This window comes from Anabrus simplex, chromosome 3 (assembly GCF_040414725.1).
Source record: "Anabrus simplex isolate iqAnaSimp1 chromosome 3, ASM4041472v1, whole genome shotgun sequence".
NCBI classification, from domain to species: domain Eukaryota; kingdom Metazoa; phylum Arthropoda; class Insecta; order Orthoptera; family Tettigoniidae; genus Anabrus; species Anabrus simplex.
The window spans coordinates 426,643,545-426,657,727 of NC_090267.1; the positions used below are offsets into that span (position 1 = coordinate 426,643,545).

The 14,183-nt window shown below is 39.8% G+C and overlaps 1 protein-coding gene across 2 annotated transcripts in view; it reads left to right on the top strand.

Annotated features, from left to right (window-relative positions):
• The first annotated feature begins 1,690 nt into the window (after positions 1–1,690).
• The window catches only part of LOC136866451 (NEDD8 ultimate buster 1), a 121,111-nt gene continuing 108,618 nt past the window's right edge, over positions 1,691–14,183 (top strand). For both annotated transcript variants that reach the window (XM_067143407.2, XM_067143408.2), the window contains exons 1-3: positions 1,691–2,077; positions 2,730–2,989; positions 11,645–11,765. In XM_067143407.2, coding sequence (XP_066999508.1) covers positions 1,949–2,077; positions 2,730–2,989; positions 11,645–11,765 — 510 coding nt within the window. In that variant the 5' untranslated portion in view covers positions 1,691–1,948. The remainder of the gene's footprint in view (positions 2,078–2,729; positions 2,990–11,644; positions 11,766–14,183) is intronic.

Genomic DNA, 14,183 nt, shown 5'->3' on the forward strand with positions numbered 1-14,183 from the left:
CTTCTTCAGCATCAGACGAAACTTCCATGTCCGTGTCATGTTCACTCTCTTCTGTGTCATTGTTGGCATTGTCTTCCTCCTCTTCTGAAGGTAACATTTCACTCTCATTTTCTCTGTCTTCGTGAAAAAGTCTCTTTCTGGCAGCATACTGGTCTCTCAGTAATGCTTCATTCTGTCTACATTCCTTTCCAACACAATCGAGCAAGTTATTTATCCTTTTCACTTCTGGATCCATTTCAGGGTACAACCATATGTAATATGCAAAAGTCACTGAAAGTTTGAAGCGCACAACACAGCTGACCATCACAACGGAGCACACTACTACACACACGCTGTTGAAAGCACCGCACATTAACTAGAATATCCCCAGATCAATCAATCAATACTAATCTGCATTTAGGGCAGTCACCCAGGTGGCAGATTCCCTATCTGCTGTTTTCATAGCCTTTTCTTAAATGACTGCAAATAAATTAGAAATGTATTGAACACTTCCCTTGGTAAGTTATTCCAATCACTAACTACCCTTCCAAAGAAACGAATATTTGCCCCAATTTGTACTCTTAAATTCCAGCTTTATCTTCATATTGTGATCTTTCCTACTTTTAAAGACACCACTAAAACTTATTCGTCTACTGATATTCCACATCATCTCTCCACTGACAGCTCAGAACATACCACTTAATACCAAAATAAATGGTCCGTTATTGGACATTTTCCAGCTAAGTCATTCCTGGTTGCCAGCGTATTGCCTGAGGGTGCTAAGCTGGGCTCATCAGTTGGTAAATAGCACACCTACCAAGACGCATCGCCATTTCATACCGTGGAGGCATTGCATAGCATAGGAAAGGGTTTGTTAGATTCCTTCACCGATAGGGGCTCTTGAGCCTTCGAAATGGGGGGAGTATCTAGTGTATTAATTATACAGAGAAGTATGTTCGTACATACCGAAAGGGAGTAGATAATAGAGGGTGTCTGGCGCACGAACCACCGAAACCGCAAAGGAACCGCAACTGAAGTTTATAAGTGTTGTAACAGAGCGGAAGAGAAAGGCCCGAACTAAGATAAGGGGCGGACGGCGAAATTGGTGAGATAACTACTCACTTGACTGAAACAAAAAAAAAAAAAAAAAAAAAAAAAAAAAAAAAAAAAAAAAAAAAAAAAAAAAAGCAAATCTGCGGTCGAAAAGCCGCGGTGCGTGTACTGGAGGGTTAAACGAAATGCACTGCATTTCACAACACAGCTGACATTAAACAACACAACTCTGGTTCCCATAGCAACCGCTAGTACTCAGGCGTCCAACTCTCGAAAACGATATGGGTCTGTATTGGTACTTTAGAAATATAATGTTAACGATGAACAATTATTTGAGTAATTAATAATCATTAAAACTAAATTTTAATACGCTTAAATTACAGTAATAAACTTTTTTATGTAAGCTATAGTAACATTTAACTATGTAATGAGTTTAACTATTCTATTGTCGCATCGACTGACGAGTCCAATGTCAGCTTTCGAACAAGAAACAAACTATAAACGTTATAAAGAATGGAAAAGAGGAAGGTTCGTGATAGGTAGTATCTTCGGAGGAAAGAAAATGAATTTTGAATAGTCCCAATATATACTGTAAACGAAAGGGATGTGAATTAATTATCCGTTGGCGACCCTGTTTTGAACACGAGCCAGTAGTATGAGGTTGCATGTGTTTAGATGTTTGTGTTGTGATGCAACATCAATTCGGGGAATATTTACGAGGAAGTTGCCTTTGTCAGGTGACATTTATCCATTTGTGTCGTATGTGGATTCCTAAAAGTGTGGACGACGTGTGAGGGGAAGTGTTCTCAAGAACCTGAATGCGTAACCTATACGTTACGAAATATCCCTGTCCAATATTATAGTAGTATTTTGAGTGTGTTTGAGAAGCATTGTGTTAACATAGTTTTGGTAAAATATGAGTCATGATTTAAGAATTGAAGGTATTCTTCTGCAGATAAGAGAGAAACTTAACTGCGATCAAGTAAAATTATGGTTACCACCGTATTTCATCGAAGGAATTGGTTGTTGCGAAGCAGAAATCGAGGTACGTCTGTACGCAATTTTTTGGAAACCCTTCGTACTAGCCTATGTGTCTTTATTTGGTTTGTCGATCACGTAAGCATGACTAAGAGTACAGTAAATGAAAATGCAAGTTTGGATTTTTGAACTCTTGAGTGGGTAAATTCCTGTAATAGGCCTAGGTCTACTGTTTGAAAACGTAATTTTATCACGATTGTTTTCTAATAAATTCTCCTGCTTCCCCATGCCATTCAAAAAATGAAAAGTCATGGTCACAATGTATCCTTGTAGATTTAAAAAAAATTGTTTTACATCTCAGCGATATAGACATGTTTTATGGCGATGTGGGATAGGACTGGGAAGGTGCAGCTCCAGCAAATGCCTGGTGTGAAAAATAGGAGACCGCTGAAAACCATCTTCAGGGCTGCCGACAGTGGGATTGAAACCCACTATCTCCCGAATGCAAGCTTACAGCTACATGACCGCATAGCCAACTTACTCAGTACTTGTTGTAGTCAAGATATCCTAAGTTGTATGTGTTTTTGTTGTTATGATATCCCTTTATTTAGACTGACAGTGTCTTTTAATTTTAACACATTAATTAATCATACAGATCAGTAGTTCATCTTTCTAATATGCATGTTTTTAATGCAATTATTATATTTATATGCTTTCAGAGATTGTCAGAGGATTACAGCACAGTTTTAGGTATAGAGCGCACACGCTGTTTGACTGCCTTGCGTGAATTGCAAGTGCATTCTCTGGAGAGATTGCGTGAAAGAAATCATTACCAGGAAACTGGTATTGCTACTTTGAAAGTACGTATATCTGGTGATAAAAAACGCACTAATCAACTGTCTCTTCCTATCAGACTTTCTGCAAATGGCCAAGATTTACTGGAGGCCGTTGCTGCTGAAATTAAGGAACAAGTGGAGAGGTAAGAATATCGTCTTATCATAAAGCAATAATATAGTAAAATAAAACCAGTACTATCACTGACTTCTCATGTATTTTTTTTTTTTAATCATCCATTGTTACACATGCACACATAATCAACACTTAATCCATTGATTGGTAATGATACACAGCTGACTCGCTTCACTTTGCTCATTACTCATTCCTTGAACTATATATAAAAGGGGTCCCAGGAGGAATGATTAATATTCAGGGATAGCCCTATGACTGGAACGATTATTTGAAGCAAAAAAAGAATTCATATGGACATATGCCATATTCGGAATGGTTTCCGAGATAGAACACATTTGATGTAGACCTATGGTACACTTGTATTTGGACTAGTGGTGCACGCGTATGTATTTTATTCTAGCCCAATCTACTTCTTTGCTCCGGATGTCTTTCTGCCATTCAACTAGCCTGTCGAATGCACAGTTGTCCATGGTGTGTTGTGAGTGAAGTAGTGTGAGGGATTGAGAGTGTATCAGAGGGAAGCATTGGTTAACTGTGTTGTACACGCGCTGACTAAAATGCCACACATTTACACTAATGAAGAATATGCCGATATGGTGTATGTTTACGACTTCTGCAATGGTAGTGCACCTCCTGCTGTCGAGGAATACAGTCAGCACTTTCCAACACGTTGAATTCCTGATCGTAGAGTATTTACCAGAGTTTTCATCACACTGTGTGAAACGGGTATTCTTCCGCGTTCCCCTTTTTCTTCTGAACATATAGTTCAACAAACTGTGCAATAACAGCAAGACATTGTTGAAATGGTGCAGCGTAGTTCTACTACCAACACATGGCGACTTTTGCACCTATCAGTGTCCCACGAACACGTGTATGGCAACATTACATGCAGAAAACTTGTACCCATTTCAATAACGTCAAAGAGGTTGGGTGGGTAACACATACGTGCGCACCACTAGCCCAAAAACAAATGTACATTAAATGTGTTCCATCTCAGAAACCATTCAGAATAGGACATATGTCCATGTGAAGTTGTTGTTGTTTGTTTTGTTTTTTTGTTTTTTTTTTGCTTTAAATGATTGTTCCTGCCGTATCCCTAAATATTGACCATTCCTCCTGGGACACCCTGTATATATTTATCTGGTTAAGTTTTCAGATAATTCTAGATTTTTCACAACATCCCAATACCACAAGATATCCAGAATGTGCTAGAATTAAAACACTGACGTACATGGTAAATCAGTGTCCCTGAGTTCTCTTGAATCAGCACAAGCATAGCCAGAAGTTTCCTGAACAAACTTTAAATACAAATGATACATTGTTTATAAGTTATACACAACCTAACCTATAACAATATCCCCCACTATAACTTCAAACATGACTTACCAAGGCACGTGGTAACACAATTGGCAGTGCATGGCTTCCGCCACAAAGTGTGATCACTGAGCTCGATAGCTGCAGTCGCTTAAGTGGGGCCAGTATCCAGTATTCGGGAGATAGTGGGTTCGAACCCCACTGTCGGCAGCCCTGAAGATGGTTTTCCGTGGTTTCCCATTTTCACACCAGGCAAATGCTGGTACTGTACCTTAATTAAGGCCACGGCCGCTTCCTTCCCAGTCCTAGCCCCTTCCTGTCCTATCGTTGCCGTAAGACCTATCTGTGTTGGTGCGACGTAAAGCCAATAGAAAAAAAAAAATTTAAAAAGTGTGATCCCCAAGTACCTTTCACAGCGACACATCGTCGCAAGGCAGAGAGCAATTTTTATAACTGACATATGCACAGTTTGTTCTCTTTGTCTGCCAGATGAATCCATAGCATCTGTTACAGCTCTTGGTTCTGTCGTTCTGTTGGATTGGCCCTCTGGTTGTAGATAGGGGTGGTCCAGTGCTCCACAGTCATCACCTGCTGCCGCTTCTTTGACATGAATTGTCTCCTGTTATCCAACAGAATGCACTATTGGTAGCTGTGGCAGCTGAATACCTTATCCTGCAGAAGGCCAATGATCCATCCCATTGTTGCTTCTGTACAGCGAAGACTTCTATCCACCTGGTGAAGTGGTTAATGTTTACCAGAAGTCCAGTCTTGCGCCCTCAGCGTTCTGGGGTATGGGCCCATCGGGTTAATGGCTGTGACCTCCCCAAGAGCTTTGCAGTTGTTCTCATCGGTTGGAATCTGCCTTCTGGTTTTTCACTTTGGTGCAGATACAAATGAAGCACCATTGGACATACTTCTTTATGTCCTTCCACATAACCCTAAAGACCCATCGGTAGATGGCTTTGAATGTGTCTTCACCTTCTGGATGGCTGACTTCAGTACTGTTGTGGAACTTCTTCAGAATGAAGCAGTGGGAACAACTACTACTGCAGACATATTGGTGAGATGTAATCTGTATATTAAAAGACCTCTTTTAAGCCGGAGGTTCTTATAAAGCATCTTGAATTCCTTTGGAACAAGGTGGCTAGGGGAACTATGGCCACCAATCCTTGCCTTTTACTCAATGTTTCCAAATCAAACTCTTTTTGGATACCATAAGGACAGGTTCATTAGTTGCAGTTTCCCTTTTCTTAGGAAATTCTGTTTCTGCAATAGTGTTTTCTGTTTCTGGCCCCATTGCTGGGGTTCCTTGATTACAATTCAACATGGCGCCAACTGCTGCTGTTGTGTGAAACGCCTCTCCAGTAATCTCGTTAATTAGCAAGATTAACAGCCAACAAGTGCCATTTGTGACTTTCTCAGTGTAACTAAACTGTCATTGACCTGAAGCATCATTCTGTATGTCCGCGAAAGAAGCTATTCGTCGTGTAGCGTCTATTGAAGATGTTATGAAGGACTTCCAAGGCCGCCTGGAACACGTCGCAAGCTGCACCTGCCGCGCGGATGAGCTGCAGCGGCTAAAGGCTGAGTTCTCTCAGTTCCAAGAAAAGGTGTCTAGTGAGCTGCAAGACATAACAAAAAAACTGGAATTTACTGAACAGCGCCTCGAACAACAGGCCGAACTGCTTGATGAAGCTGAACAGTACAGCCGGCGGAACTGTTTAGTGCTGCATGGTATTCCAGAGGAGCCGGCAGAGAACGTTTACGATAAAGTTATCAACACAATGAAGGGCAAGTTAAATGTAGATATAACTATGTCTGATATAGATCGTTGCCATCGTTTAGGAGTGCTAAAACGAACCACAGCTCAAGTTGTTGCTACGGGTAAGCGCCCTATAATTATAAAGTTCGTGCGTTACCATGACCGGGACAGAGTTTGGAGGGCCAAGCGGCTGTTAAAAGGAACTGGCCTTCTACTGACTGAATCCCGGACAGGTATCAGAAAAACTATTCTAAACAGGGCACGTGATCACTTCGGACTCCGACGGGTGTGGACACAGGACGGTCGCATTGTTGTTTTGAAAGACAATGGACAGAAAATGTTTGTTAGCAGCATGGCACAATTAATAAGCCTTATGTGAGCGACGAGATTGGCTAGGAAAAACAATGAGTGATATAATAGCGTATAATGTTTGTGTATGTGAATGTGATAGTGTGTGTGAGAGTGATTGTGTAAATATTTCTGGAGGTGCTTATGAAACAACTAGGGTGAGTAGTTTGAATTTTTCTGTTGACAATGGCTAACGTAAATGAGTCAATTATTTATACCGAACAGCATGTCCGTGATGTCATTGACCCTATCCCTCTTCATTGTCGTCCGCCTTCACCCTTACCTTCCCCTTCACCAGCTGTGGCAGGAGACATTCTTAAGGAAATGTTAGCTCCCCACCAACAATATTTTCAGTGTTGTCATATCAATGCACAATCGCTTCTTTGTCACTTTGACGAAATACAGGCTCTATTTAGTAACAGTAACTTGCATTGTATTTGTGTAACAGAGACATGGTTACAGCAGTCACTCAAATCTGATCTCGTAAAGCTGAATAACATGACGTTACATCGCCTAGATCGTTTAAATCGTGTAGGGGGCGGTTGCGCTATATATTGCCGTAGCGACTTAAAAAGTAAAATAATTATGACCTCAGATCCTAAGACTCCATTTCGACCTGAATTCATGTTTGTTGAACTCTTGGTTAATATTCAAAAACTACTGATCGGAGTGGTATACAAGGCGCCGGACATTCAACATATATTTGACCTAGAAGTGGCATTATCGAAGTTAACTCTGCTGTACGAAAACATAATCATTCTTGGTGACTTCAATACTAATCTCCTAGTTACAAGTAACGAATCAACATACTTACAAAACCTATTCCATGGCTTGGATTACAATATACTAACACTAGACGCGACTAACCATGTTCACAGAATAAACCACACGTCTCACACACTGATTGACCTTATTATAACAAACAATCCGCAGAAAGTGGTAAAACATGGACAGCTTGCTGTACCAGGTATTTCGACCCACGATCTCATATACTTATATTACTCTCTCAAGGCACCAAAGTATAAAACCAGGTACATAATGCGAAGAGATTTCAAGCATTTTAATACTGAGATAATACGAAATGAAGCATATCAATTGCCGTGGAATGACATTCTACTGACTAATGACATTGATGATAAGGTTGACAGACTGAACTCTTTAATATTAGGACTGTATGACAAACACGCTCCGAAGAAGCAAATTCGAGTTTCTCACCCTTCGTCTCCTTGGCTAACAAATGAAATTAAGTCGGTCATGGCAAATCGTGATGCTTGGTATAGGCGATTTAGGCGAACTGAAAGCAATAGTGATTTCGAAAATTACCGTATTGTCCGAAATCAAGTTAAGAAATTAATTCGTAACAGCAAGTATAAATATATTCAAGAGATAACAAACAGACGAAATTCAGCACTAATATGGAAACATTTGCATCAGATGGGTATAGGTCGCAGCCTGACCATGCAGACACCCAGTATACCACTTGATGATCTAAATTCTCATTTTACGAAAGCAGCATACACTAATAATGATATTACTGACAATAATGACTATGATGCTAACTATCCTAATAATGATGATAATAATAATAATCATCATCATCAACCAGTTGATGACCTAACTGATGATGATATTAACGCCATAAATGCTCATTCCCGAGTAAATCAAATAAAATTCACTTTCAAAAAAGTTGGGGCGAACGATGTGAAGCGTGTAATTTACTCCCTCAAGTCTGATGCTCCTGGTAATGACGACATACCATTATCTTTCATAAAAAATATTATTGGTGCCATATTACCTATTCCGACGCATATATTTAATCATTGCCTTGTTCAGGGAGTATTCCCAACTGTGTGGAAGCACGGTATCGTCATTCCTATTCCTAAGAAGAATTCTCCTAGTTTACCATCAGATTATCGCCCTATATCCATTCTCCCACCCCTTTCCAAAGTACTAGAACGCTTGGTACACGAACAAGTCCTCACTTACTTGACTAACTTCTCACTGCTTGACCCTTACCAATCTGGTTTCAAGAAAGGACACAGCACAACGACTGCCCTACTGAAAGTAACTGATGATATCCGACAGGCAATGGACACTCGACAAGTGACTGTACTGGTTCTACTTGATTTTTCTAGTGCTTTTGATACTGTTGTTCCTCAACTGCTACTTTCAAAATTGGATTCATTAAATTTCAGCAAGACGGCAATAAACTTTTTCAGTTCGTACCTCAAAAATCGCCGTCAGTGTGTCAAAGTAAATAATAGCAGATCTGAGTGGCTTAACAGACCCCTCGGTGTCCCCCAAGGGTCTGTACTTGGACCATTGCTGTTTGCAATTTACTTACACGATGTTGCCAAATCGATTACACATTGCAAGTATCATCTTTATGCTGATGATCTGCAGATCTACTACCACTCAAGAACTGATAAAATTCAGAGTGCTGTAGAAAAAGTTAATGCTGATTTAAGTCTCATAAGTAATTTTGCATTGAGTAACAATCTCAAAATTAATCCTCTTAAAACGCAAGCAATAATCATTGGTACTTCAAAAAACTTACACGTCTTAAAACAATACGAAATTCCTCCTGTAGCACTAAACAATACCATTATTCCATTTTGTGAAACAGTTATGAATCTTGGTGTGGCTATAAGCGAAACATTGAACTGGTCGCAACATGTGATGAAAGTGTGCCAAAAGGTATATCAAAGCCTGCATCCTCTGAAGCGGTTTAAAAATATATTTCCTCGGTCCTTGAAAATAAAGCTCATTCAATCACTCTTGTTTCCAATTCTCGAATACTGTGATACAGTTTTTATTGATATCAATAACGAGCAAAGCATGAGACTGCAACGTGCCCAAAATGCATGCATCAGGTATGCATTCGACATACAACCATACGCCCATGTATCCCCATTCTATACACAATTATCTTGGTTACGACTGAATGACAGACGTAGACTCCACGCAACTACTTTGGTGTATCAAGTGCTTTCTGAAAACACTCCTCCTTACCTATCCACCAGATTTCGCTACCTTAGTTCCCTGCACCTGTTCAATACCCGGTCAGGCTGTACGCTAGAAATTCCTGTGCATCGAACCGCAACCTACAACAGATCGTTCACAATCTCCGCCACGAGCTGGTGGAATGAACTCCCCAATGACATCAGGGAAGCTAAATCTAAGACAAAATTTAAAATCCTTTGCCAGCGTCATCTTTTAAGCACTTCCAGTCTTTCTTGAGTGTGAATGGGATGCATGAATGAGAGTGAATATGGTTGTCATTGCAATGTGTTCCTGTATATAATTTAGTTATACTTTACTCACCTTAGTTTAGTTAGTGATACTTTAGTTGCTTTAATTATACTTTAGGTTGTAAAGATTTCATATGTTTAAATTTTATGTAAAATATACATTGTATATACATGAAGTGGTTAAGTGTAAAAAAAGGGCCGGGAGCCCTAACTTCACCACAATAAAGACGCTTTAATAATAATAATAATAATAATAATAATTATCCAGAAACATAACATACATCAAAATAATATTCTGCAGTTAACAAGGCCCATCACATCAGTTTGGACTTGGAGCTGGAAACCGAGTTTAACCACTGCAGTGCTGCATTATTCGTCAGTGCAGTAATATTTTTTGTGGTAGACAGTTTTCTAACAGCATATTTGATGATATATCTTCTATCATCCCTTCTATCACGGAATAAAACAACTCCTAAACCGTAGTCACTAGCGTTGGTCTGCAGACACATCTTCAATTGAGGATCTGATGTTATGTGTTATATATAAATGAAGATAAGTATTAAGACAAACACAAATACCTAGTCCCCAAATCAGAGGAGTTAACCATATAGAATTAAAATCCCCAGTCCTTCTAAGAATCAAATCTGGGGGCCTCTAAACCGAAGGCCACTTAGCCTTGGAGCTTGACTTTAATTTAATATAATAATAATAATAGAAATTTAATTTTCTTCTTTTTGTCTTCACTCAAATGTTTGTGGGATAATTGTCACACTGCAGTGTCTTCGTGTTAAAGGTTAACTCAAAAATGTGTGATACAGGAAATACAGTACCTTGATATACTCTGCAGTTGGAAAAATTTCACAAATATCCAAAATAGTTAGGACTAGATTTTTTTTTTTTGTGATGGTTACATACATACATACACATATCCCACGTCGTTCCATCTTAAGTGATGGGTCGGCGAACGAGGCTCTTGGTCTCCGTCTTAGTCTTTTGTCTTTAAGTTTGTGATAGTTGAACATTGTAAATGTTATATTTTATGTGTAAGCTGTGATTTATCAACGTGATGCTCTGTAATATTCAGTGAATGAATATGTTGCCTTTCTATTGTATCAATACCACTCCAAATTTTATAGAAATGTGCTTTTCAGTATTTCTCTAATTTTAATACTATCTAACTGTTGGTGTGGTTAAGTGAATAGTTTAGTGACCTTCAGATGGTGAATTTGTCTTAAATCTGATGTGTTTAGTCTAATATTATTTTATACACTTCTCGATCACTGCTTCTTATTTAAACTTGGTCAGAAGAGGTCACAGCTTTAAAGACCACTGAACATACCCAGTCCCCCAAGTCCCCTAACTTTAACTAATGTCATTTATTTCAAACATCTCCACTTGAATTAGCCAGAGTTGAAACAGAGAATTTCCACTTCTGGAATGTCAAAAATTAGTACCAAGTTGGTTTCTGGAGGTAAAGGCAGCCGGGCATAGGGCTAACCACTCTATCACACTTAGTGCGGAGGTTACAAGTTGTGGAAGCCTTCACCTTCCACTCCTCCCAGGGCTTCATGGCTTGTATGGAGATGGCTTGGCTTTGCTTTGATACAAAGAATACTTTTGTGGCTGATTTGCCAAGTTCTTCTGACTTGTAATAGTCCTTGGTAAAGCTAGAAAATGTACCTGGGATTACTGGGCCAGCTCTGTAATGTAATGGTTAGCACTGTTAGCTGTCATTTTTGCGGGTCCGGGTTCGATTCCCGGTACCTCCAGAGATTTGAGATAAACAAGAGGGCTGGTGTATGGTTAAAAAGTTACATGCAGCTCACTTCCATTGGGGTGGCATGAAGAGAGTTGCACCATCTGAAGGAATATGAGGACATGCGTTTACTTTGTCAGCAGTGTGCAGCCCTTGTAGAGCAGTACTTCATTGACTTGATGTGGATAACTTCTGCTTCCTAGCCTGGATCCAGATGTTTGTTTTCTGTTGTAGAGTGAAGCTGATCTGCAATGGTCTTGTATTGAAAGCAAATGTTGAGCTTGCTGCACAGGGATTGAAGCACGGGTCTAATATCATGGCTATAATATTACACAATGATCCACATGAACTCCAGGTGAGTCCTCAATAGAATACATTTTATTGCACGTTATTTTAGAAGAAAAATTTTTCTTTGCTGTTATGACACTCGTTAAAACAAATTTCCGGAAATATGCATCTTCATTCCATGACTTATTAAAATGCAATGTTTTTTCTGAAGCCATCACATCTTACTTTAAAATGTCACTGAGTTTACTCAGTAACCAGATTTAAATCTCCTCACTCGGGAGTTTAAAAAAAAAAAGTGTGTCCTCATCCCAAGGTGGTGCAGCTCTTTTCAGGCACACTCCCAATGGAGGTGAGCTGCATGTACCATTCCAACCTCATACCAGCCCTCCTGCCATTCTTAAATTTCTGGCAGTACCGGGAACTGAACCCGAGCCTCTGAGGACGGCAGGTAATAACACTAACCGTTACGCTACGGAGGCGGACACTTGGGAGTTTAAAGCTATGCACTGCACTTCAGTTCACCTCAAAACAAAACTCACCATAAATCATTACACAATAGGTATGTTTTAATGCTGATTTATAATTTGGCTTGAGAAGATTTTGTACTCACCAATAATGATGTTTCAGAATGATGATTGGTGTGATAAACTTCAAAACATTCTGGGATATGAAAAGGTACTGGTACTTATGTTTTCTACAATGTTTGTCCAACCATTGTCCTGTTTCTTTGTGGGGTCAGGTATGAGGTGAGATAAATCTGTCGTGCCCTTCATGATGTCAACCTCATCAGAGGAATTAATGAGATTTAATGAATGACGTGATATATGATAGTAGGAAGGGAGAGGATGAAACCCGGTGCCGGTACATAGCCTACTCTTATTGAATAGCATCAAGGGGGCTGCTCAAGGCTAACGTCGCCATCTGACAGACGAATCACCATCAACAGCGTCATATGCCCCCACTCCATATGAGCACTGCGGAGAGGTTTGGAGTTTAATCCAGGCCTTTGGAACGCAATGTAGTGATTAGAAATTTTATGCCACCACCTCCCCTACCCTGCTGGCCAACACAGGTGATTATAGTGCTTTCAGAATTAGAATGCAGAGACCTAAATAAGATCATTCATGTCAAATCACCTAACATCATCTACCTACTTTCGGTATTTGGGTTGGACACTTCATTCATAGAAGCTTAAACATCGGAGGTGCATGTAGGGGTAGCCAATTTACAAGTAGAAATGTAACAGTCTAGGCTCGGTGGGCAAAACCCGTCATCCAAGTTGAAGACCATCAAGGAAAGCTATAGAAACTACCTTGTGAAACTGATAAATTAAAAGTTCCCACAGAACACAGTACCTATTGTTGCCCCAGTTAACAGCAATGGCGATATCACTTGTGAAGAAGTCGAGGAATCAGTGCCCCAAATGAAGGATGAAAAAGCAGTAGGCCCTGACAAGATTCCTGCAGAGCTATTGAAGTGATGTGGAGACATCGGAATTTAGTTTAGGTAACTTTTGTTCAACAGGTTTAAGAACGGTGACCCAATGCCAAATACATTTCTGGGAAAGTTTGTTATTACCATTTTACAAGAACAAAGGTATAAAACCAAACATACACATCCATATAGATCAATACAACAATCCAGAACACAATTTAAATGAAATTAATGAAAAATTTATTATACAGAATCTTTATATCATTTCTTTGTAAACATACGCCCAACAACACATGATCCCGCCCCCGATGAATGAGGGCTCTACCTTCCCCACCTTTAGTTCCTTTGCCTATCTCCCCGGCCCCTCCTTCCTTGCCTTTCCTATCATGAGCTCTAGTTTTCTGCACCAAACAAACAACTTAGACTGCACTGGTGTATGTTAAGGAGCACGCCATTCGACTGGGTGGAATTTAATTGAAATCAGTTCTTTTTTCCTCCTTCATGCTGAAATGGCAGATTTGACTTGTCCTGGTGATTTCTGTACTCAAAGATCACTTAGAAGTGCTTTGTGAACAATCTTTACCAACCATACTAGAAGGATGTAAAGAAATGAAGTAATGAAAAGTAATCATTTGTCATCATTTCTTATAATTTGATGGTAGCTGTTGACATAAATGACATATAGCTACAGTGAATGGTGCTTTCACTTTGGTATATTCTCCCAAATGCTAGTCATTAGGATGATTATGGGTATGTTTCTTAACCTCTTCAGTGGCACGGCCGAGAAATTCTCGGGTGTCGCACGCCTGCCCATAACGTCACCGCCCGAGAAATTCTCGTTTAGCTGCAGTGTTCATTTCGCGATCGCCCAATAAATTCTCGGGTACTGTAATCGCTTGGGAAAATGTTTTCAAGTATTCTCAACAGATGGCGGGAGGATTTCCAGCTGTATTCACGTAGCGTCTGGCTTAACATATCCCTTATCTTCTCTACTTTACATATACAACCTCTGGCCAGCTGACGAGGTAAACAGAAATGGCGAGCGCTAAAC